The sequence below is a fragment of the Coturnix japonica genome, chromosome 27 (assembly GCF_001577835.2).
Source record: "Coturnix japonica isolate 7356 chromosome 27, Coturnix japonica 2.1, whole genome shotgun sequence".
In the NCBI taxonomy this organism is placed as follows: Eukaryota; Metazoa; Chordata; class Aves; order Galliformes; family Phasianidae; genus Coturnix; species Coturnix japonica.
In genome coordinates, this window is record NC_029542.1 from 40,477 (window position 1) to 66,879 (window position 26,403).

The 26,403-nt window shown below is 41.4% G+C and overlaps 1 gene segment (V, D, J or C); it reads right to left on the bottom strand.

Moving 5' to 3' along the window:
- Nucleotides 1–37: 37 nt before the first annotated feature.
- LOC107324954 overlaps nt 38–26,403 on the bottom strand; it is a 27,900-nt gene continuing 1,534 nt past the window's right edge. The window contains 4 exon segments of the C gene segment in view: nt 38–442; nt 919–1,025; nt 2,105–2,152; nt 2,571–2,834. Of these exon segments, the coding sequence occupies nt 431–442; nt 919–1,025; nt 2,105–2,152; nt 2,571–2,834 (431 nt within the window).

The window sequence follows — 26,403 nt, forward strand, 5'->3', positions numbered from 1 at the left end:
CTGAAGCTCATGTGAAAGATAAAACAAGCTCCTCCAATGAGAGATACAAAAACTGAATAAGTTTATTGTTATCAGTAATAATTATTTAATAGGCCTAAAGAAATGCCATGTAGACCTTAACAATTTGATAGAAGCAGAAATTTTATGTTGTTTTAATGCAAGTAATAGAGATGTTTGACAATACAGTTACAGCAATCTCTACTTCTTAAAAAAAATCATGCTAACTAAGCACAATGCTGAGAATTGTAAGCATATTTCTGAGTAGCTTTATAAAGATGCACATAAAGCAGTTTAGACTATAATGGCTGGTGTGATACACAGGAAAACTGAATTGTATTCTATATTGCAGTAGCAGAACCTCTTGCACCCATTATTCCAATAATGATTCTTCAGCAGATTTTTTTCAGTACTTCACATCTGCGCTGTCTGGTTACTTTCCTTCCTGTAACAAAATAAATAAATAAATAATGAAATGTAGATTAAGTCATTATTTAAATAGAGTTACAGCTATATAACGGTACACCTGAAGCATCTGGGCAATAGAAAGAGGAGAAAGACAGTGGGCCGAAACCAACATATTAATTCTGAGGACTTTCAAGTCAATGCCTATCAGACTTTCACATCTGGAGACCATGAGGGGATGAATCTGAAAAATGAGTGCAGACAAGGGAGGAGAAGGTTGAGGGAAAAGGAGAGATATTTAGAAAGATGTTAAATTTGCATGAGGATAAGGAGAAGTAATTAGATTTGAACAGTGGGGAAAACAATGATAGCATGATGATCTGCAATGAAGTAGAGGGATTTTACAGGCAAAAGCTGTATGGATGAGCTACACAAACAGTTATAGAGAAGGAACATAGGTAATGAATTGTCCCAGGTGCTTTCTCAGACACCTTACCACCCCCTCTCTATACTTACATTTTTTTTCCACATAAGCATCGTCATCACCACATTAAAAATTATTGCTTTTAATAAAATTATTTTCAGGCCCAGTTGTGAAAAAGTCAGCATGTTCAGGTTCTCATCTGTTGAAGTAAAAAGGAATGAAAGTCACAAGAGCACTGTGACATCTTCACTTCCAGGCAGACATAACAGTGCTTCTTAATGAAGCTTTTTCCACTTTGCATGGCTGAGCTTGTAGCTCACTAATGAAGCAGTGAACGGGACCAGCTCACCAAGAGTCTACTTCAAGGGCCAGGCTTTCAGCCAGTATGAGCTTAATTCTACAGCAAGGAAGACTGCCAATCACATGGTTGTTATTAACAGTGTGTTATACTGTTATTAACAGTATGAAAAAGGGATGCTGGAAGAGTCTATCCATCCTCTCCCCCCAATTTTTAGAGTGGCAGAAAGAGAAACAAGTTAAATTTTGCCCAAAGAACACAGAGTCCATCCAGATGTTCTACTAATCATAGAATCATTAAGGTTGGAGAACACCTCCAAGAGCATCTAGTCTAACCATTCACCTACCACTAATATTGTCCACTAAGCTGTGTCCCTAAATGCCACATCTACACGTTTCTTGAACACCCAAATCTTAGCTACAGTGTCATTTTCACCTGAAAATATGCTGATCTATACTAGAGAAGCAGGATGTGGTCATCAAAATGTCATTTTAAATTTCTCTTTGAAAACCTCTCCCCGTAACATCTGGTCCAATCCACCAAGTTTGCTTATGAGTACTTTTTTTTGAAGTACTGTTTTGGAAACATTTGGCTAACTGTTTTTTGGTGGGCTTTGCTGTTATTGTTGCCTGTTGTTTTTCCTCTTACCCTCCCCACCCCCCCAGAAAGGTTGCATGTTTGCAAGAGTAAAGCTATTCTGCAAACCAAGCCTGTGCAGAGGCAGGCTCAGCTCCTTTGAACTTGCAGAGCTTACTCTCATGTGCTGTATCTGTAGTGCACACTCACTGCATATACCACCTCCTTATCTTTTGGTTCATTAGGTGTGCAGCCGAAAAGAAAAACATCCCTTCTGAAATACAGGCAGGCATTCAGTCAAGCTGACATATCTGTACCTTACATCAGCAAACAGGGGACATTAGCAAAAAACTGGGAAGAATTTCCTTAAATCAAGCTTTACTAGTAAAATGCTGTGTTCATACCTGTCTTGAAGTGCGGCGACATCCCTGTAATGCAGACACTGCTGACACCTGCAGATACCGAGAAATTAAATTAATAAGAAATTGACTTCTTCAGAAGTTCACAAAGGTATTTCTAACTAGAAGGGCTAAATTTGAGTTTCTGGCTATAAATACATATGCTATTTTCAGTGCAAGCATATAATAAGATCTAATTAAACATTCGTGTCCCATCAGACAAAGGATTTTCAAGCTTTATATCTCCCATGGAGTGATTTTGAGATCTCTCTGCTGTGACTTTCCCAGCCTACTGACTCTTCAACTTGTTTCTACCAAGGAATAAGCCAAAAGAAAGTGGAGGCAATGAGACACCATTCCTTTAGAGAGTGGAAGCACAGCTCAGCACTGCTTACAGTGTGAGGTGAACAAGTCCTGTTCATACTAATAGTAGAGAGACCATGTATAGCCCTGAACGCACATCCAACATTACCTGCTTCAGGATCACCTCCTTCTAGTATTCCAAATCCCTCGTGCTTGGCACCACACTGCATTTCATCCTTCTTGGCCCAGTAGGTTGACAGGTAGCTCACTTCATGTTTGTTCTCAGATGTTGCCACTTCCACAACAGCTTCTGTCTTACTATCAACTGAGCTAAGATCAAGCTTTTCAGGGGAGTAATCCGTGATGAGGCACATTTCCAAATTCTTGTCATCTGCAGAGGTCAGCCTGTAGACTGAAGGAGATGGAGTAACATCTGGAAATGGAGAAGAGGCATTAGGTGAGATTAGAACGTGAGCTGACACACATTAGCTGTGACAATCTTGACACACTAACACTTTAGGTATGGATGTTCCTCCATGATTCAAATGGGAAGCTGTCTGATCATACGGATCTTGAGCTAGGACACCATTTCTGAACCAAAGCATTAACAGCAGATTATACAGGAGCTACATGAAACTTACTTTGACAAATGATGTATGGGAGCCACAGGTGGTCAACCTGGATCCCTAGAGCATCTCAAATGATAGTTATGAGGCCATCCACAGCCTAAAGGTCTACATCTAACCTGGCTACCCCCCTCTGTAACAGCTTGCTCAGCTCTACACCACAGCCTGGGATTCCTTTAGGATCATAACCTGACTGCAGGGATGTGTAAAACAGGCAGAGACTACTCTCTTCCTGCTTCACAGCCATAATCTGTGGAGGACAGATTGGCCTAGGGTCATTCTTTGCTTTCTGCAGATGCAACCTCAAATCCACCACTGATATTCATAATCCCAATTTTTTTAACTTTTTTTTTAATATGGTTATTCTTCTGGGAATAGATTACAGATTCAGATAAAATAATAAAGCTGGATCACAGAATATCAGGGACTGGAAGGGACCTGGATGGTAGACCCCATTACAAAGCAAACAACAGCAAAAAAAGAAACACAAATGAACCAGTTTGTATCATTAACATGGAGTACAAGGATAGAAAAATAAATAAATTAATAAATAAAAGAGAGAGAAATAGGTAGATCTGTTCTTCCCTTGCACATCAAGTGCTCTTCTATCAGAAGAGCTGCAAATCCAGCTCTCTCTAAATTAGTATATGTTTGTGCTTTTTTTTCCCCACTGCCTCTGCAATGCTTTTATCTTGTGCAGATTTTAAAAGTGTGTTTTTTTTTTGCTGGCAGCTTCAACACCACCAGCTTTGCAAAACACTCATTTCTCATTCTTGCTCTGAGTGGTTGCTGGCTTTGTTCTGTCACTAGAGGCATTTTCCAGTTTGTTCCCTTGTATTTGCATGCTGTTTTGCAAGACTGCAGATAGCGGACTTGGTAAATACCAGCTATTTTGACCACAGCACTGTCACCTACGTTTCCTGTTATTCTGTCTTAATGAGTTGATGGATGTGTTGTTGCTGTGTTGGTATCTATGACCTTTATTGTCAGAAAAGTTTGAGAAGTAAATAAGGATGCTCTGATCTCTCCACCCTGCCTAACTGCATCCTCATTGAAGGGTGTCTTCCAGGTGGATGAAGAGGAGCTATCTAAATGCCATCCCTGACCATTCTACAATGAAAGCCAACTCCAGAAATCAGTAGAGTTCATTGAGACATCAGTTTGAGTCTGTTTCAGCATCAAAGATTTGTGTCTTTCATCTTTTCCCCAAATAGAAAGCTGAACTGATTTAACACACAACTGGTATTCTATAGAAAATTATCTCACTATCCATTCCCACCAAAGCAGAATCTCTCTGTCTCTTGTCAGACTAGAATCAGTGTAATTGAATTCACTGACAATTTAGAGTTTAACCATTTGTGCAATAATTGTCTCTGGAAACAAAGAGGCTTGAGGAAGCAGTCCGCTGACTTTCTGAGAGCTGTCATTCTCATAAATCATTTGTGTAGGCTTTTTCTTCCAAAACCAGCATGGGTTTTAACTGTCAGAAACAGCTTCCAGTATTTTTACACCAGGTATTTCATTTATAGGGGGAAATAAATAATTTCAACTCAAAACAATAAACCTCTTGAACTGAGATCAACTATCCTTTCAGCTAATAAATAAATGAATAGTGATAAATGAATAAATAATAAATAAATGTACAGTGAGCAAGAATAAATGTATTCAAAGAATTAATCCTGAAATCCCTCTCTAAACACAGGTGGAAGAAAATAGTTTTTTTGTCAATAGTTGTCAGAAGAACATTTGATTTTATACTTGTGGTATTGCCTCAGATATAGATGTGTTTTTCGCAATGAAATGATGTCCTTCACTGACCAGTCTATCTAAGGGGCACTTGTAATTACATAACTTACTTGGGATTATAGACAGCCTTGTGTAACTTCCAAAAATTACTCTTGTAGCTCCAGTATCCTAAACATCTGAGTTCAAATCATTACAAATAACATAGCTTAAGTCACTTGGGAAATTTCTTCCTTATCCATTGTGAGACTATGACTTAAACATGAACCCAGAAGGGTCTGAATTTTTCTCCTTCCTAAGTAAAAAAAAAAAAAAAAAAAAAATACAGCTTCTGGTGTTTGTGCAATAAAGTTCTTCCAAGCTAACATTTTCCTTTTCAGAATGACATCATGAGTCTTCATACTGTCTGATAAGACTCTAAATTAAGGTCAATGACATGCCAGTGTCACTAATCTAGGAAACTGATGATGTTATCTAATTTCCCAGTATTCCCAGGATCCCTGATGCATCTTCACCATCACACTGTTGAGAAATAATCCTGGCTTCATTTTCTTTCATCCTCCTCTCTTCCCTTCTTCATCTAGAGAGCATGTTCATTCTCCATAAAGGTAGCTGTATTTAGAAACACTAATTAGCATTCACTGCTCCTGTTTTCATACCATGTCCATCTCCAGATCTCAAGCACCTGAGCTGACTTTAAATCTAGTTCCTCTTACATATGTACTATATCCTTCTCACTCAACAATAAGACTTTGCAACCAACTGTTGCCTAGTAGCTGCATATTTTGGTGTCTTCTCACCCAAAGTATATAGGAAAGCTGTCTACTAGACACAAAGTTATTTGAAATTTCTTTCCATCTTTACAGGTTTCTACAGTCTTTTAAAATTTTACCAAGAAAAGGAAAAAGGCTTAAAAAGCATCACAAAAATTTTCAAATGCAAATTTTCTAATTCCTAACTGCTCACATTCTAACATTACTTTAAACAAATACGGGTTTTACTTTCAAATATTAAAACAAAAACATCTTGATATATTCTTAGGCTAAGAGTTAGAAAATCCATTCTCAAGGTCATTAGGCCGAATGTCTCCAAAACATCATATAATTGTTATTTTAAAGACGGATTTATCAAATATTAAGTGCTAATAACCAAAAATTCAAGACACACATTAAATCTGTTATATAGTTTTATAGCATGGATACTCCTAGCCACACAGCATGCCTGACCACACCGCACTGTGACTGCTAAGCTTTGGTAAACTGTTTAGCAATAGAGACCCATAAGAAACACAACCACTTTATCTAGCTGTTCTTTTCTGTAGTGAGTCATTGGCGTACCTTATACAAGCACTTCTTGGCTTTCAACACAGCATGTATATATCAACATATTTTTTTCTGGAGGAAAATGCTCCCCTAGTCCACCTACCTAAAGAACAAGTAACTACCAATCCTGGTGCTAATATTATACAGAGAGTTTAAACTTACTTGGGGTAACAAGAAGTTGAGTTCCAGCTCCAAATACCAGTTCAGCATATCCCTGATTGGCACACTGATGCCAATCTCTGCAAAAACGTAGGCACGTTTTCCAAACTCATACTGACAGTCAGATCAACAGGCATTCGAGAGCGGGAAGTAACTTAAGGGAGCGGTTGCAAAACACACTGATTTAAATCACTGTCCAATTACAAAAGATATCTACAAAAAAAATAGTCAGGAACAGGAGAATTAAAAAAAAAAAAAATATCATTCCTTCCTTGGTTACGGCTGTGTACTACATATTTTGAGAGTGATGCTAGAGTAACCTGTGTTTGTCTATAAAATTGTCCAAAATTCAATTCAGAATACCATGTGGTTAAGAACACTTCTCATCAGTCCAACTTTTTTCCTTAACATTTCATTGTTTATTACTTATTACTGGATTAATCATCAGCAGAGCTCCTTTTGATAATGTCAGCTTGCATCCTCTCCACCCCCATAATCCATATGTTGCGGAAAACCTTTGACTTTTCTTATATTTATCTCCTCTCAGGTTTCAATGGCACACTGATATCCTATCCAGATCTTGCAGATTCACTGAGGAGTTGCATAGGCATCTGAGCCTTTGCACCTCAAGGTTCTGACACTCTCACTCAGTAAAGCAGTAGCAGAATTAAGGATTCAGGATGGACTTGTGGCTTTGGCAGCCTGGTAATTCTGGATTAATGTTTCAGTCACATATAGAATCCACTTGCAGTATCTGTGGATAATACCACTATTGTCCAACATGACAAAAGATAGTCCAGTTCCCATTCTGACACTAACTAGAAATGACACTAAAAAGAAATTAGTATATTATACCTTGGTATGTTCTCCTGCAAGTAAAGATAAAATGGTGATAGTACCACAAATAGATATTTTCTAAATGTTCTAACAATTATTTTATTTCAATGTTTGTTCATCTGACATATCATCCATGACATTGCTTGAGGACAATGGAAGTGACATGGATTTACCCTTAGGATAGAAGAAATGCATGTGACTTGTCAGAAAAACAAAATTAGTCTTTGTCTTAGCTATTACAGGAATGCAACTGACTGAAGAGCATTGTAAGCACGTTTTCCTTCAGCTGCCTCAAGAAATACTGCTTGGATATTTTCCTTGGAATAACTTCCGCCAGTTAGCATGACACCTCAGGTTACTGAAGTATTTTTCCAGATCTTAACGTGTATCCTCAACAAGCTTGCAAATTAGGCAAAAATTTAAGATACATGTACCTGGCAGAAACAGAAGTCTTGTCCCAGATCCAAATATGAGTTTGTAACTATTTCCATAGTCACACATTAACACAGGCCTCTACATTATCCAGAGAGGTACTGAATGGAACCTTTGGCCATGAAACACTCCACCAAAGGAAATCCCGTTTATCTCCACAGTTAGACAGGATGGTCTATCTAGGATTTTCTATCCATCCTTTATTCATATTTTCATAGTGAAGCACTGTCATATTCTATGTTTTTCAACTTTTCAAACTCTTCCTCTTTAACGTTCCCCCTGTATTTATATTTTGTTTCCACAAAACCACCTGCATCACAAATCTGTCCTTCACCTCATTCCTCATTTACTTAATCTCACTGCCAGCCAGATTAATCTCTCAAAATTTAGTGTATATAATTTTAACTCACAGCTCACAGGCTCTGATGGAATAGTATAAACCCCATCATCCCATCTTCTTGGATTTGCTATCTGGATTAGTCAAGAGTGATTAAAAAAAAAAAAATAATAATAAAAAAAAAATGCCATTTAGATTTTAAGTAGAAATCATGCTTTTCAGTATGCTATTTTTAAATTCTATTTATTTGGCACTTTTTTTTTTTTTTTCCTAACAGGGAGACCATTTCTTATTCTGCCAAAAATCATTGAGGTTTTGGTATGCATTCAGGAAAATCCTAGTTTTTACATTGTGAACAGAGTTAGATCTGTAGCAGCTCCATACAGATACAGCCATAGCAAGTCAATCTGAAAACACATACAAATGAACTCAAGGAGAGCTCTGATTCATCCCTACTTTAGCTTGCTAATAGCTCCATATAAACTGGAGGATCTTATTTTTCTCATGTTTTTTAACAAGGTCAGAGAGATCATTTGAAATATAAGAATTTTTTCCCAGAGATTTCCAGAATTGACTGTTTCTTTATATTGTGTATTTTTGCTTTCAGAATAAAATCACTTTGAAGTTATCTTAAATATACCATTTAAGAAATGAAAGCATTAATTTTTCAGAGTAAAAAGAAAATCATTTCTATTAAATGATTAAATTAAGAAATTTAGAAAAAATGTCACATTTACAAAAAGAAAAAAGAAAAAGGTTGGTTTCACTGTATCTGCCTTCCTTCTTTCCCTTCTCCAAGATGTTTCAGACAACAGAAGAACACCTACTTTTTTCAGATGTTATCGAAAAACATTGAAATTCATCAGGAGAATGGGTATGGGCAAAAAAACCCCGTACATTGTATATTTGGAAAATTAACTACACTTGAGAAAACAGGAGCTTAGTCAAATGATCCAAAGGCATTTCTACGTTGAACTGTACTAACACCATGCCACAGCCCATGGATATCAGATTACAAGTTACTTGAGAAAGAATATAAGAAACAGAGCACTCATGCAAGAGGAGACTGCACTCTTCCCCTACAGCCCACTCTAAATTTCTGTGAATTTTGAGCTGGAGGTTGTCCATACATCATCATGTTCAGTCACCACCTAAGAACACACAGAGGTCGTAAGTGCTCACCAACTCTTTAAAATTACTTTGGGTGTCCACTTTGTGGCAGCAATGACCAAAACCAGTATTTTTTTCATGTACATTTTCCAGACCAAACTATTTATCATATTTCCACAGAAATAATTTACTCATAGCTTTCAAGGCCTTTCGCACCCCAGATTCTCATGCAATTACAAGAGAGACAAAGGTGCAAAAGGAATAATCTCTTACAACTTCTACTGCTCATGTGGATGTTGAAGGCTCAGGTAACCTCACAGTACTCCTCACTAATTGTCTGTGACTACAAACTTGGTATAATTCTGCCACAGTTTGGCAACCATGACACAATCTCAAAGATAAGCTTGCTCCTTGAGCTTCGATTATTTGCTCTTCACATTATGGAAGAAACCCAGTCCAATCATTACAGCTTCATTCAGGATCTCCAAAGTAAAACCCCATTATGTGCTTCTACTTTGCATTAACCTACACTGAGGATCCTCTTATCTTAAAGCATTAGCATCCACATACCAGAAAGGTCCATTTTACACACTACAACTTTATGGGACAATACTCATCACTCTGGATTTTGCTCGCCATTGCTGACTTTCCCATTTCCCTTTGCCTATTCTCCACATATTTTTGGTAGCCTGGACTTTTTGTCCAGGAACAGTCATCTCTTTTCAACTTCTCAAGAAAAGTGATCTTGAATATTTTAACTGTCTGATTTGGGCATCATCAAGCATAGGGAGGTGAAAATATATATACAGTCATTTTAGGCACTTTTACACAAGCTGAAAATGTATAGTCCCATTTCCACTGTACTGCAAAGCAACTAAAAAGGCAAAGTAACTTCTAAAGCAGTGTAAGTATTTTCAAGAGAAATCACATCTGAGAATTCAGACATACCCAGAGAAACTCTAAGTTTTGTTCCGGTTCCAAATATGAGTTTGCCATAACCCCCAGTATTACACTGTGACACCATTGCAAAATGGTGCCTTTTTGCGCTCATATGCTGCTTTGTACACATGGCAATGCAAGATGCTTATTGAAATACTCTAAGGAAGGCAAGTTACTGCCATCTCCTCAACACATACAGTGAAATTAACATGTTAGACTTATTGCTCTGTCTGTCTAAACGTTGGTGACACTCACTGTCTGGCCTTTGCCCATAGTCTAATCAGACATCTGCTTACTCTTTCCTCTGTGTGTCAGTTAGTGTATGCATACATAGCCTTCCAGAGAGTGTTTAGAAGCCTTCTGACTGCTGCTGTTGTGTCTGACCAGTCTGTACTGCCAATCTGCTCCATTCACTTGTGTTGTCCATCATCCTCTTCCAGGCTGCACTTTACATTGTATTATTTAACACCTGCTAGGTTTCACCCAAAGGTGGGTGCCACTACTAAGCATGGGCTTGGATCTTGCCCTGAATTCTACACAGCCTTTCAGGACACAATAGAAATCTCCCCTTCATTCTCTCCAGAACCGGGTCTTCCACAGCTTAACTCTGATGTGTACTCAACTACACAAACACACAAATATGAATTTCAGTGCAATAAATAGTCCATTTTCCATTACCAAGAGCCAGAAACTACAAAAGTGAAAATAACACAATAACACAATAAATAACATAACAAACCAACATGCTCCCAGTTTGTGGAGCTATCTAGTTTTGCACGTCAAAAGTGGGCTAAATATAGTGAAAGCTCTATATGCCATGTTCTATGTAGCTGGAAAAATGCACTCACACAACAGTGAATACTGGGGCAAAGCAAATCAAAACCTCACTCACTGGCTAACATCAAGTCGAATCCTTCCTTAAAGAACAATAAATCCCTGTTGCAAATTAAATGCAGAATGAGATCATAATTAAATCATCAGTTAATAAGTGAATGAAATCCAGTCACTAGTGAAACCTCTCTCTCCTTCTTTCTGCAAAACCCAGATCATTATTAATTGTGCTCTCCACCCCAAAAAGAAAGTGGGACTGAATTTCTAACAAAGTAGAGATAAAATCTAAGACACAGAAGACACAGGGGAAGAATTTTTAATTGTTTTCACTCTCTTCCAATAGGAAAAAGAAAGTATTTTCACTACCTTCCTGAACAACTTTGCTTTTCTTCAATAGTTCTTCTTCAGTTTCAGAAATTCCTTGATGAATCTACAGGACTACTGAATATTTGCTTAACTGAAGTAATGAAAAATTAACATGAGGTTTCTGATTAAAATGCCCATTAAAGTTTGTTAGGTATGAGAACACATGCACAATTTTCAAATGATATAAAATTTCCTTCACCATTATTATATGTTTCCAAATTCAAGCAGCTAAAAGGAAGTCTCTGCTAGGGACCAATTTTCTTAATCCTAATTTTATTTCAGATGAAGTGAAAGAACATACTGAAGAATCTTCTGTGAATATTTTGCAAACTAAGCACACCTATAGTTTGGTATTTATCTAAGCTGGGCAACCTGATCTAGTAAACATGGAAGTTTGGTGGCCCTGCCAGGCAGACGGGTTGGAGCTTCATGATTCTTGAGGTCCCTTTCAACCCGGGTCATTCTGTGATTCTGTGATTCTGTAAGCTAGAAAGTTTGCGTATCTGGAGAAAAATAGAAGGAAGTTATCTCCAACTCCACATATAAGTTTTTTATTTAATTTCCAGAAGAAATACCACGACACAAAGATTACCTACACCATGATGCAAGTGTGGAAGTACTTGCATGCACCTATGTTGCTGGATTTTGAGTGTTCCCCCATAGGGAAGCTCCACAGCTTGTGAAATTTAACTAATTGCACTGAAGAAGATCTCTGTCCTACAACATCTAGCAGATGCTACAGTAAGAATGAAATCCCTGTAATTCTCTTTTGGCTACAACCTGCATCTGAACTGCATTTTGTTACTCTTCTAGCAAGCTTTTGCTTTACTTTTGGTGGGCTGGATTTTTTCCACCAAACAACTCAAAAGTCCTGAGTCTCAGAAATCTTACTTGGTTTTACTACAAGTGCGGTTCCATCTCCATAGGTAAGCTGGTAGGTATTCATGGACACACAGTGCTGTCTGGCATAGCAAAAATCTTTGCATGCTCTTTCAGAATTGTGAGGGGTGTGTTCCGCTCAACATCCCTGCCTCCCATCTCACAGGGCTGAGTACCCTGAGGATAACTACTCTAACTCTGAAAGTCAGAAATAAAGAAGACATTGAGTATCCCCACCTTTTCCTCATCCTTGGTGGCAATGTTCCCTACCACAACCATTAGGAACTTTTTGAACTGTACCAACAGACATTTAGTAATGAAGCTGCTTAAGATCCCTGCTGAAGCAAAACCATCTGTTGACTTTGCTGTTAGACATGGTACAATAGCTTCATCACAAAGCCTTGTTGGGCTAGAAAAGGATGGGAACAAAATCATGGCCATAGTTTAGGATCAGAATAACTGATGAAGATGATCTTCCTATCAGTCCACTTTTCCCTCCACAGCTTTTTTCCATGATACATCAATTGGGTAGATAATGCAAGAACAAATACAGTAATTTAAATCAGGGCTACATATTTCAACTAGCCAATTCCTTTCGCTACCAAGCCACAATCTTAAAAGCCGTTCTGCTATTCAAATCTAAATCCACAATAAAAAAAAGAAGCACATATAAACTTGGTTCTTACTCGGTTTCACAATAAGCTCTGTCCCTTTTCCAAAGATGACTTTATAGCCAGTGTTCACACAATGAAAAACAAGCCAACAAAAACTGTCCTTGAAGCCATCACATCCACAGGCACAACTACAGCTTGTCTGATCTATCTCAGGAAATTTAAACATGAAATACAGAATCATAGAATCACAAGCTACAGCAAACCACTAAACCATCTCTCGTAGCTCCTCATCCAGATGCCTCTTGAACACTGCCAGGGACAGCGACTCCACCACCTCCCTGGGCAGCCATTCCAGTGCCTGACCACTCTCTGACAGAAAAAGTTCTTTTTTATATCTAGTCTAAACCTCTTCTGGTACAAAGTAGTACCTTCATGCAAAGACAGTGATATGGGAATTTAGATGTCTAATCTAGCTATTATTCCTCTATCAGATGTTCTGCATGTAGAGATTTTCAAATGATGGTTTGAGAAGCAAGGCAATGTTTCAAGTGCATCTAGAATCCACTACACTGTTCTCATGCAAAAAAATGGCCTGAAGTCATAGAAAAAATAAACAACAACAGTACAACCCTACATTTTAAAGAAAGCAAACTATATTCTTTATCCTTTAGGCTTTTTTATTTTATTTTGTTTTATTTTATTTGAATTTCCAAGTCTCAGAATTTGGTCCTTGACTCTTCAAATATTCTTCTGCCTAAAAATTAATGTAGGTCTATCAAGCTCAGTGCTCAGCTCAGTACTGAAAATCTAAATTACTGATTATTCTAAATGTTACACTGCTCACCACGTCTCAGGGTTAACATATCCCTTCCTGCCAAACACCACCTTCCCCACATCAGCATTCACACCATGGCCAAGGAGGTAGCAAACATAGCAGCCCTTCTGTTGGGGTCAACATGTTGTTTATCCTGAAATATGAGGTGAGAGAACTGGCAATGAATTTATCCAGAGATCTGGGTAGGACCAGGATCTGCAGCAAGCCCTGCAGAAGTAGCATCAAGGATACTAAGGAAGCTAAATCACTTCTAGAGAATCCAAGTGATTCTGGATCACTGGAAAATGAAATTTAAAGTTTTGTGATACTGTGAAAATACGCAGACACCTAAAACTTCAGACATAACAAGAAAAGGAAAATTCAACCACTCAGTTTAAATGTAGAATGCTTATTCACTGCTTAACAGAAAGTACCCCAGCATTTTTCAGATATTGAAGCTGCAAGCCACATAGCTCTGCAGGACATGTTCTGAAAATGCCACCCCTACTGCACCACTGCAGCCTCCAAAATCCACTTGAGCTTCAACAAGACCAGGTTCCCAAATTTATCTGGAATGCCATTATCTACACCACATACTGCTATCTAAGTTTAGAATAAAGGGAAAAGCCCTCTTTTTCTATTAACTTAGACACTCTGAAATACTGCAGAGGAGGCCACGGCAACGGGGCACATGCCTGCAATCATTTTCTAAGAGCTTCTAGAGAATTTCACAGTTCAGCTCACAAGTTTATCTCCACTAAACAAAAAGTATGGAGAGAAAAAATGACACAAATTCTAGTTTCCAGTGTACCTGGGTACTTACAAGCCACAACTGAAAGCGAAGTTCCCTTTCCAAATGTGACTTTGTCTGCAGTATACACACTCCAACACATTTCATTACAAAAATATTTCTGTCAGCCTTGCGCCTTGCCTTGCACAAAGAGCTGCTGCAAAGCTCTGTCACAGCATGCTCAAAGGCTGTGTAATTACTTGGAACACAGTGGAATCTGTTTCCCAAACAATGTTTCAGATACTCTTGTTCATCTGAATGGCGTGCCTTTGAGAATACCAGCCATTCACTGGCTCTGGTTTTCAATCACAGTCTCAAAAGAGCTTAGACTTGTGCTGTTAAGCAAAACGAAGTGTAGTGTTCCTGCCAGCTACTTTATGATTTAGCAACAGAACAAGTATTCTGTGAGGGTTCAGGTTGCATTTTACCTCCTGAGTTATTGCTAGAGCAAAGCCACAGGGCATGACTGCGAGGTGAGATTGTACCATTAACTCTCCTAATTGGCAAGGTGGTGACTTTAGATGCAGAACCAGTGGTGAATTTGAGGGTGCTGTCACAACACTGACAGAAACTTGGAGGGTTTGGTTGCCTGCAGGTGAAACCAGCACTGGAGATGTACTGGTATCCTCCTTGCTTACACCCTGGGCAAGTGGAATGCTCACACTCAGGTGGAAACAGTCTGCCTTTCTAAAGGCTGGACTGATGGTGGACTTGCTTGGCTTTATTGGGAGTCCACCTCCCACTTCTGGCTGTCTGCTCACCCACATAAGGTGCCCTTTTTCACTGACCACACTTCTCTAGGCTGAAAGCAACTGTGGTGCACTTATCACTCCATTTATACTCAGAAAAAGTCTACATACTGAAAGCTATCTAGCTTAACTGAAAGGAAGGAGTTGCACCAAGCAAATTCTGGGCCTTGCCTGAAATAACTGAAAGGAAAAAAAGTAAGAAACAGAACAAAAACCCAATTTTGCATACCCTATCACCTTTCGTACAGGCACTGGCATAAGTTGATCTACCTGTTCCTCTGCCCTAAACAATACCTTTCCTGCTCACTCACAGACTGTCAGCAACCAGGAGAGTGATGTTCACAGCATCTTTCTCTCAACAGCGTAAGTCCACCTCATAGAAATATTTCTAAGGACAAGGCCACATTTCAGTGGTGATCTCTAACATGTGTAGGGATTTCATGCAAGGTCATTTTCCCAGAGGGTCCTCTGATGGCTACATCATCTACATAAAATGAAATAGCACCTATTTTCTCCTCTACCTATGTAAGGTGATATGGATGCCACAGAGACATCTACAGGGCGCTACAGTGGATACTTAAGGAATATGACAAAGGAAACAGAAAAACTGAACACTCACTTGGCTGGACAGACAGACTGGTCCCCACACCAAAGGTCACTTTGCCATATGCAGAGCTATAATCACACAGCATTTCCTCCCACAACAAAAAGCCCATCCACCATCTTGAGAAGCAGCACGAGCCCCTCAAGGCTAAGCCCAGCAGTGCTAAGGCCAGGAAGGGCAGAACACTTCTTGAGCAACCTATTCCAATGAATCACTACTCTTTCTGAGTGGATTTTTTTCTGTTATCCAAACTGAACCTCTCCGGGCACAACATGAAGCCTTTCCCTTTAGGCCCCTAGCACTAGGTACATGGGAGAAGAACTGTATGCCATGTCACCACAAACTTCTTTCAGGTAGCTGTAGTGGGCAATCAGGTCTCCTCAGAGCCTCCTCTTCAGACTGAACAATCCCAGTTCCCTCAGCCACTCCTCATAAGACTTGTGCTCCAGACTCCTCACCAGTTTCATTGCCCTTCTCTGGACATGCTCCAGGGCCTCAATGTCTTCTCTAATAAGGGGCCAACAACAGTATTCAAGGCCACCAGTGCTGGGTATGAAGGGAAGATGACTTCCCAGCTCCTCCTGGCTACAGGGTTTCTGATACACTTGGGCACTCTACTGGTTTATGTTCAGCTGCCCATGGACTAACACCTCCAGATCCTTTATGCAGTTTCCAGCCAAACTGCCCCAATCATGCAGTGATTCACGGAGTTATTGTGAACAAAACACAGGACCTGGAACTTGGCCATGTTGAACACGATACAATTGGCCTTGGTCCATCCAGCCAGCTTATTCTGACCCCTTTGTAGAGACTTCCAACTCCAAAGCTTCCTACCCCAACTTTGTGCAACCTGAAAACTCAATGAGGGCACATTTAATCCCTTGGTCCAGATCATCAGTGAAGATATTAAACAGGAAGAGCCCCAGTACTGATGTCTGGGGAGAACTACCTATTGCAGCCTAGATTTAATTTGATCCATCACCATTTTCTGGGCCAGTCCATATAGACAGATTTTTACCAATTAAAGAGTATGCCTGTAGAAGCCCTTGATTTACTTTAGCTTGCGAAAAAAGGAAAAGCCATAGGGAAAGAAAGCACAAAGGTAGCCACATAAGCTGCAAAGTGCCAACATGGACTCAATGCTTGTACTCACAGAGCTTTACAGTCAACAACGTTCCTTCACCAAATGTCATCTTTCCACCTGCCGCATTATACCCACAGTGTTTCCTGCTGCCTCAAAAACCCAAGACTTGGCTCATACCCACTCTAATTCATGTCTTCAATTAACCACCTCTGACCATCCTTTGTAAATAGACTCTCCCATGTCCAGAGAGAAACTTCAGCTCTGTCACCTCTTCTTCCCACATCATCCTGCAGCTCCTTTGCTATAACCAGACAGAAGACAAAGGGCTGTGCTTGCTGTCCATAATGTGTGTACTAACAGAAATGTTTTAGATATTTCTGCAATACCATGCAAGGCTACAAAACATCACCAACAGTACTCACAAGGCTTTACACAAAGCTTTGTTCCAGTTCCAAAGGTGAGCCTGCTAAAGCTATCACTCACAACAACACAACCCCTTACGCAAAAGCACTCCTATGCCCATAATGAAGCCCTTAGTGAGGCTGGCCGACCCCCATCCCAGCAAGACTTCTCCTTTTCTTCCCTATCCTTCCATACTGTCCCCTAGGTTGCCATCACAATAGTAAATTCCTCACAAGTTTCAGAAAATCAGTGTCACAAAGCACACTCCATGTTCAAAGATAACCCAGTCCCAAAAGCATGCTAATCTCCAGTTCAGTTCTACTCCCACCACCTAAAACCAACATAACTGCAGCAGCAAGGGCATTCTTGGAACCTGTAAGGGCCAGGAAGTGCTTTCAGCTCAGCAAACAGGAAATCAAAAGATGGAACACCAAACTACATCTATGGGAAGAAGCACCTGTGGAAGACCTTTGGGAGCTGCACGCTCACATGGCAGGACACAGTCTGGACCCTGAGCCAGAGGTCAGCTTAGAGTCATACTTAGAATGACACAGCATTTCTGACCCTAACAGAGGTCTCACATGGAGAAGAATGTTCTTCCCTCAATCCACAGCACTGACCTTCCTTTCTTTCTAAACAGCCTTATCCTCTGTGACAATTTAAAATCCCATTCTGTCACCCCTTCTTCCCTCACCAGCCTGCATGTCCTTTTGCCATAACGAGACAAAAAGTGAGGGGATTGGGCATGCCAAATGAAAGCCGTTCCATAAAATGATCTATATATTATACAGTAATATATAATAATACTATCATTCATGTCTTGGGTATTTCTGGATTTCCACATCTCAATACAACATACCACCCAGCAGTACTCACTCGGGATTTACACAAAGCTTTGTTCCAGATCCAAAGGTGAAGCTGCTCCAGCCAGCACTCAAAGCAACACCAGCCCTTGCACAAACCTTCTCCTGTCCCCATAGAAAGGCAGACCTCTGTGTGACTGGCCAAGCACAATCCACACAGTACTCAGGTATCCTTTCCATAAGCATAAAGACCAGCAGTTCAGCACTGCTCCCAACACACAGAAACACATGATCTGAAGCACTGAGGGCACTCTCAGTGACTGTAATGGCAGAAGAGGGATTTTAGCCCTGTTGTGTCTAAATCCAAAGGTGAAACACAAAACTACGTCCGTTGGAAAAGGCTCCTATGGAAGACCTATGGACACTGTGTACTCACAGGGTCGGATGGAGAGCCTGGTCCCTGTGCCAAACTTCAGCTCTCTGCCAGATCCTGTATTCACACAGCATTGCATTCCTTAACAAAAAGCCTGTTCAGACACTTGAGAACAAACACTGGTGCCAGAAATTAGTCTGATCTTGCCGTGTAATGGAGGGCAGCAGAAGAATGAGGAGGGACCTTCTGATCCCAACACAAGTGTGGAAGTTATCAGGGTGGGAGTATGGAATGAGGCTGGTCTGCAGAAGGGGGTACTTCCAATCATTCTCCTCCAACTCCTGAACTCAGATTCCATACAATTTTTCCTCTATGTGCATTTCAAAGGGAAATACCTGACAATATATGGGAATAACAGTGTGACTGCAGAGAAATGTCCAAGTACACAAGTGACTCTTTCCCAAAAGAATTCAGACCTCCAAGTCAGCTCTTCTCAAAATATATCCTTAAAAACTACAGTGAGGATGCTGTCAGATCCTTCAAAAGCACAGAAAGAAAGTTTAGCTCTGCAAATATGAGATAAAAAAGAGGAACAGAAAACTACATATATCGTAAGGAGCTCTTATAGAGCACCTATGGAAACTGCAGTGCACTCACGTGTTTGGACAATGAGTCTGGTCCCCGAGCCAAAGGTTAGCATGTTGCTTGAGCCAGAATCACACAGCATTTCCTTCCCTAACAAAAACGCCCCTCAGGCACCTGGGAAGCAGCACCTGACCTGTCCCCATTCTGTGGTGCACACTCCTGATAAAACTGATGCCGATCGAAGTCTTGAGCAAGATGAGGCTTTACAGCTGCACAACAACAAGCACAAGCAGCAGCAGGGAGATCTGCATTCCTCTTAGACATTCCTCTTAGACCTTCTTAGACCTTAGGCATTCCTCTTAGACCTGGATCAGCATCACAATCACATAATTTCCCCTGGACATTCTGCGTATTGTGTGTGTCTGTAACAACTGACTGCAGAATTCTTCATGCACAGGTGCTTGTGCACATGCACATGCACACACTAATTGCATCCAAGGGGGCTCCAGGCATAACAGCTGTTTCTTCTAAAGTAGGGAATGCAAACTCCATATCTTTTCTCATTCAGGGCTGTTTTCATTTACAGCTGAACAACAACAAGCACAAGCAGCAGCGGGGAGATCTGAACACACAGTGTGGAATCAGGAATGCAGTGCTATTGGCTTTGCAGGGACCTTCTGGGAACACATAAAGGTTCCTTTGAGACAGACCAAACTTTACCCTAATGAACTCCTTGACCAACAGCCGAAGCTCAGTTTACCATGTGCAAGTAACTAAGAGGTACTTACTGGGTTGCACAACAAGTCTGCTTCCTGGACCAAAGGTGAGCCTGTCAAAACTGGAGCCCGAATATTGCCACAGTCACAGACTGCTTCACAGAAACCCCACAGCTCAGAGACAAGGAATACTGTTACCCTCAGAAGAGGCTGACATTTATAAGTGTGATGGAGCATGAAATAAATGATGCCGGACAAAGCTGATCACTGATGAATCATCTCCAGTATCCCACCTCAAAAGCTATACCAAAAAAAAAAAAAACAAACAGTGGGAAGGCAGCCCTTAGTGTGGCTGGCAGAGCCCGATCCCCACAACACTTGTGTGACCCTTTCCCAAAAGCACAGAGAACAGCAGTTCAGCACTGCTCCCACCACACAGAAACACATGAACTGCAGCACTGAGGGCGTTCTCGGTGCCTGCAATGGCAGAGAACGATTTAAGCTCTGCAGGTCTTAAATAAAGTACATCAACTGCAAGTATCAATTATAGTAGACCTTCAGAAGCAACACACTCACATGGTTGTACAGAAAGTCTGGTCCCTGAGCCAAAGGTCAGCTTGCCAGTGATGGAGCTAGAATCACACAGTATTTCCCTTCTTAACAATAACCCTCTGGTTGAGGCAGCACCAGACCCCATTCTGTGATGCACTCTCCTGATAAAACAGTCAGGGACTGCTGAGTTGAGGAGGAGTAGTTTAAGTTGGAGAGAAGAACGCAGCTGACCTGAGCTCTGGGAAGGCCACGGGCATTCCTCTTAGACCTGTATCAGCATCACAATCAGACAATTTCCCCTGGACGTTCTGCTTACTTTGTATGTCTGTAACAACTGACTGCAGCATGCCCCTCTTTCCTAAAAAATAAAAGACAGGCAGCCAGTTGAGAATGAACACTGGTCCCCAGGGCTTATTCTGACCAGGCAGAGGCAGCAGAATGCTAGGGGGATCCCGTTTATCCCAAAGCAAGAGTGGAAGTTACCTTGCTGGTTGTACGCGATGAGGCTGAGACTGTACCTGAGGGCACTCCCAATCATTCTTCTCCACCTTTCTCATTACCATCCATTCTTGGTGTCCAAGCAGCTGCCATCACAAATGCAAATCCCTTACCAGATGTGAGAATACCAGTGTGACACAGCACAGATTGAGAGCACAGATGACCCTTTCCTAAATGCATTCCCTCCTACAGCTCAGCTCTGCTCCCAGCTCATCTGTAATTTTTGCATTGAGGGTGTTATTGAAGCCTGTGGTGGCTGGAATGCCTTTCTGCACATCAAACATGAAGTGAAAAGCTGAACGTAAAACTACATCAGTTTGGCAAAGCACCTATAGAAGGTTTTTGGAAGATGCATACTCACATGGTTGTACAGAAAGTCTGGTCCCTGAGCCAAAGGTCAGCTTTGTGAAACCAGATCCAGTATTCACACAGCATTGCATTCCTTAACAGAAAGCCTATACAGACACTTAAGAACCATCACTAGTCCCCAGGAATTAGTCTGACCATGCCAGGTCATGGAGGCACAGCAGAAAGGTGAGGAACTTCTGATTCCAAAGCAAGAAAGTTTATCAAGGTGGGTATGTGGGATGAGGTTGGGCTGAAACTGAGGGGTACTCCCAAACATTCTCTTCCTTCTCCTGTCCTCACAGTCCATCCAAGCTGTGCTTTTCACTACCATCACAACGGTAAATCCCTGATTAGATATGAGAATACCAATGTGAGTGCAAAGAACTATCTGAGAACACCGGAGACCCTTTCCCAAAAGCATTCAGACCTCTAGTTTGGCATTGTTGACAACTCAACATTACATTTCACAGCATGGGTATTCTCTAGGTCTTCAATGTCATATTGGAAATACTAGCAATGCAATTTTGAGATGGAAAAGAGGAAAAGAGTACAAGACCTATTGCACGGAGCACCAGTGGAAGACCTATGGAAACTGTAGTGCACTCACGTAGTTGGACTATGAGGCTGGTCCCTGAGCCAAAGGTCAGCTGGTAGCCATAGCCAGAATCACACAGCATTTCCTTCCCTAACAAAAACGCCCCTCAGGCACCTGGGAAGCAGCACCTGACCAGTTCCCATTCTGTCATGCACACTACGGATAACACAGGCACAGATTGACATCTTGAGAAAAAGAAAGCTTTACAGCTGCACAACAAGCGCAAGCAGCAGCAAGAAGCTCTGAGCAGACATTGTGACCTCAGGAATGCAGTGCTAATGACTTCATAGGGACCTTTTGGGAGTAAATAATTGTTCCTGTGGGACAGACCAAAATGCGCCTTAATGACCTCCTTCCCTACCTCAGCAGCTCAGTTTAACATGTGAAGGTAATTAAGAGGTACTTACTGGGTTTCACAGAAAGTCTGCTTCGTGGACCAAAGATGAGCTTGCCAGTAAAACCTGCACCTGAATACTGCCACAGTCACAGCCTGCATTACAGAAACCCCTCAGCTCAGAGACAAGAAACACTGTCACCCTCAGAAGAGGCTGACATTTGTAAGTGTGATGGAGCATGAAATAAATGATGCTGGACAGAAGTGAAATCATTGATGAGTCATACCCCAGTATCCTCCTCAAAATCTATTTCAAAAACCAGTGGCTCGGTCACCAATCACTGCCTTATGCGAAGATATTTGCCCTTGTGCTACATCTCAATGTGCGAAGTTCTGCTGGGAATCGTCACGTGGAGAAAAGAATTTCTTCCTCAATCCACCACTAGACCTTCCTTTGTAAAACAGATCTTTTTCCTTTGTCAAACAGTCTTATCCTCTGAAGACAATTTTAAAATCCCAAATTTCTGTCACCCTTTCTTACCCTCACCAGCCTGCATTGTCTTTTGCATAACACAAGACAAAGTGAAGGGGACTGGGCATGCCAAATGAAAAGCCATCTCCATAAAGTGAACTATGCTATTATACTTATATATAATATATAATAATACTATCATCAATAGTGGGTATTTCTGGATTTCCACATCTCAATACAACAATCACCAGCAGTACTCACTCGATTTCACACAAAGATCTTTGTTCCAGATCCAACAGGTGAACTGCTCAGCCAGCACTCAAAAGCAACACAGCCCTTCACAAACTCCTGTCCCCATAGAAAGGCGACCATCTGTGTGACTGGCCAAGCACAATCCACCACAGACTAGGGTGACCCCTTTCCATAAGCATAAAGACCAGCAGTTCAGCAACTGCTCCCAAACACACAAAGAAACACATGAACTGACGCACTGAGGGTAACTCTCAACTGACTGTAATGGCAGAAGAGGTGATTTTGCGCTGTGTGTTTAAATCCAACTGAAGACACAAAACTGACGTCCGTTGGAAATACGGCTCCTATGGAATACCGTATGGACACTGTGTACTCACAGGATCGATGGAGAGCCTGGTCCTGTGCACACTTCAGCACTCTGCCAAAACTGTATTCACACAGTGTTTCATTCCTTAACAACAAAGCCTATCAGGATGCTTGAGAAACAACACTGGTGCGCCCAGGATTAGTCTGACCCTGCGAGTAACTGGATGGGCAGCAGAAAGGATGGGGAGAAGAAATTCTGATCGCAAATCAAAGAGTGGGATGTTATCAGGGTGGGTGGAATGGCAATGAGGCTGGTCTGCAGGAAGGGGTAGTTCCAATCATTCTTCTCCTTTCCCTGAACTCTAGATTCCCTACAGTTTTTCCTCTACGTTGCCAATTTCAAGGAAGGGAAATACGGAACAATTATAGTGGGTAAATAACAGTGTGGACTGCATAGAGTAAATGTCCAAGTATCACCATGTACGTCGTTTCCCTAAAAGAATCTTGACCTCGCAGTTCCAGCTTTCTCATAATTAACTCCTTAACATCATAAGATGATGGATTCTGTCGAGAGTCTTGTTCAAAAGCAACAGAAAGAAAGATTTAGCTCCTGCAAATTTATGCGAAATAAAAAGAGGAACACATAATCCTAAAGTCTATTGCAAAGAGCTCCTATGGAAGACCATAAGAAGAAATTAGCAGTGGCACTTATCGTGGTTGGACAAGAGTTCTGGTCCCAAAAGGCCAAAGTTTGTGGCTTGTTGTAGCCAGTACTCTACACAGCATTTCCTTCCATAACAAAATGCCCCCTCAGTGTTCCGCTGGAAGCAGCACTCGAACCTGTCCCATTTCTGTGTGTGCATGACTTCCTAATAAAACTGATGCAAGAATTGATGTCATGTTGAAAGACGAGGGCTTTACAACTGCACAACACAAGCACAAGCAGCAGCGTGGGAGAATCTGAACCACACGTGTGTGGCATCAGGAATGCAGTGCAATTGGCTTCGCAGGGACCTTCAGGGAAGCAAATAAAGGTCCTTCTGAGACAGACAAACTTTACCCTAAGTGAACTCCTTGACCAACAGCTGGTGCTAAAACATCTCGGTCCCAAAAGGACTTACTCTGACATGGCAGTGTCACTGAGGGCACAGAAGGAATGAGCAGGGACTTCCTTTCAAAGCAAGAGTGGAAGTTACCTTGCTGGTTGTGATGGATAGAGGCGGAGCTGCTAACTGAGGGGCAACACCCAAACATTCTTCTCCCCCCCTTCATCCCATGCCCATTCTGGCTCTGTGATGCACTCTCTGCATTAAACAGCCACAGACTGCTGAGTTGAGAGTAGTAGTTTATGAGGAGGAGAGAGAATGCAGCTGACTCTGACTCTCGGGAAGGCAACAGCATTCCTTCTTAAGAACTTGGATCAGGCATCACAATCAGACAATTTGCCTGGATGTACTTGCTTGACTTGTGTGCCTGTAGGACAACTGACTGCATGAATGCTTGCACGTCAATCAATGTACTGTTTGTTGCACGAGTGCACACTAATTGAATACAATGGGTGCGCTCGGCTTTAATATTACATGCGTGTTTCTCCCGCACTATGGGAATGACAAACTCCCCTATCTTTTTCTCATTCAGGCTGGTTTTAATGTCAGCCACGCAAACAGTCGCCAGTCTTAACGAGTCCGAACTAACTAAAAATGTACTTAGACTCGAGTTTGGACCAGCAGAAGTCCTGCTCCATGATCCATGGTGAGTGTGGCCAGGCGTGACCGCTGCATGATGCCACAGGTCATCAGCCTCCTTTACAGACAACTGCTCTTGCTCAATGAGAAGAACGATCTGTCATTGTTCAGAAAAGGCTAACATTTTCTATAGATGTGGTGCAGCATGGAAAAATCCTGGTGATGGCAAAGGAAGCCTGTCCTTGAGATCTATCAATATGCTTTCACATGCTCCAAGTCCAGAAAATATAGTGGTCCCTGTCGCCGACTACTGCCTCTTGCTTCAGCAGTAAATTTTGCTTGAGATCATTCAGGAGTCAAGCCTGGTTCTCCCTGGATGTGTCCTCAATGAGATAAATGCTGCTGCTCTCCATCTGGCAGTGCTGACCTTCCTTTGTAGCACAGCTCAAACTGAGAAATAATTATAAGCACTTTTAGATTTCAGTGCAAGCCAATATGCTGCAGCAGTGAGGGCACTTCTCAGTGCCTGTAATGGCAGAAGACGGGATTTTACCCTGTTGTGTCTAAATTCTATTATATTTGTTTATACATTCCAAATTACATCTGTTGGATTAAATGGGCTCTTTGCGGAGATCCCTGAGGACGTCTCCGTGGACTTCAACAGTGTGTCGGAGTGTGAGAGTTCCTGGTCCCCTTTTGCCACATCTTCAGCTCTCGTGCCAAAATGCTGTACTTCACATCAGCATTGCATGTCCTTAACAAAATAGCCTCTCCCGAGATTGCTTGAGAAACAACAATGGTCCCCAGGATTTGACTGAACGCTGCCTGAGTAATTTTGGAGGGGGCAAGGCATGAAGGATGAGGACGGACCTCTGATCAAAAGTCATGTATAGGATAAGATTTTCAGGGTGGAGTATGTAATGAGGCTGGTCGTGCAGAAGGGTAGTTCAAATCAATTTACTCTTCTTCTCCGTGAACTGCGTAGGGATTTCAGTACATATTTCCTTTTTCCTCTATATTGCCATCTCAAATGGAAATAATGACAATACATTGAGAATAACAGTGTGACTGCAGAGAAAATGTCCAAGTGCAAAGTGACTCTTTCCCAAAAAGAACTTCAGACCTCCAGGTCAAGCTCTGTCTCAAAGATATTCCTTAACATCTACAGAGACAAATGCTGTCAGAGCCTTCAGTCAGCAGAGGAATGGAAAGTATAGCTCTGCAACATGCGATAAAAAGAGGGAACACAAACCGTACATATAATTCACACCCGAGCCCTATGGAGCCAATATTGGAAACTGGCAGTGCAACTCACGTGTTTGGACAATGAGTCTGGTCCCGAAGCAAAGGTAGCATGTTGCTTAGACCCCAGTATATACACATGATTTCCTTCCCTAACAAAAACGCCCCTCAAGGTACCTGGAAGCCAGCCCCTGACATCTCCCCCATTCTGTTGGTGCACACTCCTGTATAAATACTCATCGCTGACAGATTCTTGAGTCCTTGACTACAGGCATTACAACGCTCATTCATACAAGACACAAGCAGCAGCGGGGAGCTTCAGAGGGGGCAGATCTGTCGGCATCAGGAAGACTCGCGGGTGCGTTAAATGGCTTCACTGAGTGAGCATTCTGGGAGCTCATAAATATTCCTTTGAGATAGAACTCTAATACTTTACCCTTATGACGCTCCTTGACCAAAGCTCGGACAGCTCAGGTTTAAAGTGTGCAGGTAACTACAGAGAGAACTTTACTGGTTTCGCACAAGTCTGCCTTCCCTGGACCAAAGGTTGAACTTGCAGTTTATTGCACTGATATTGCCACATGTCACGCTCTGTCTTTATTC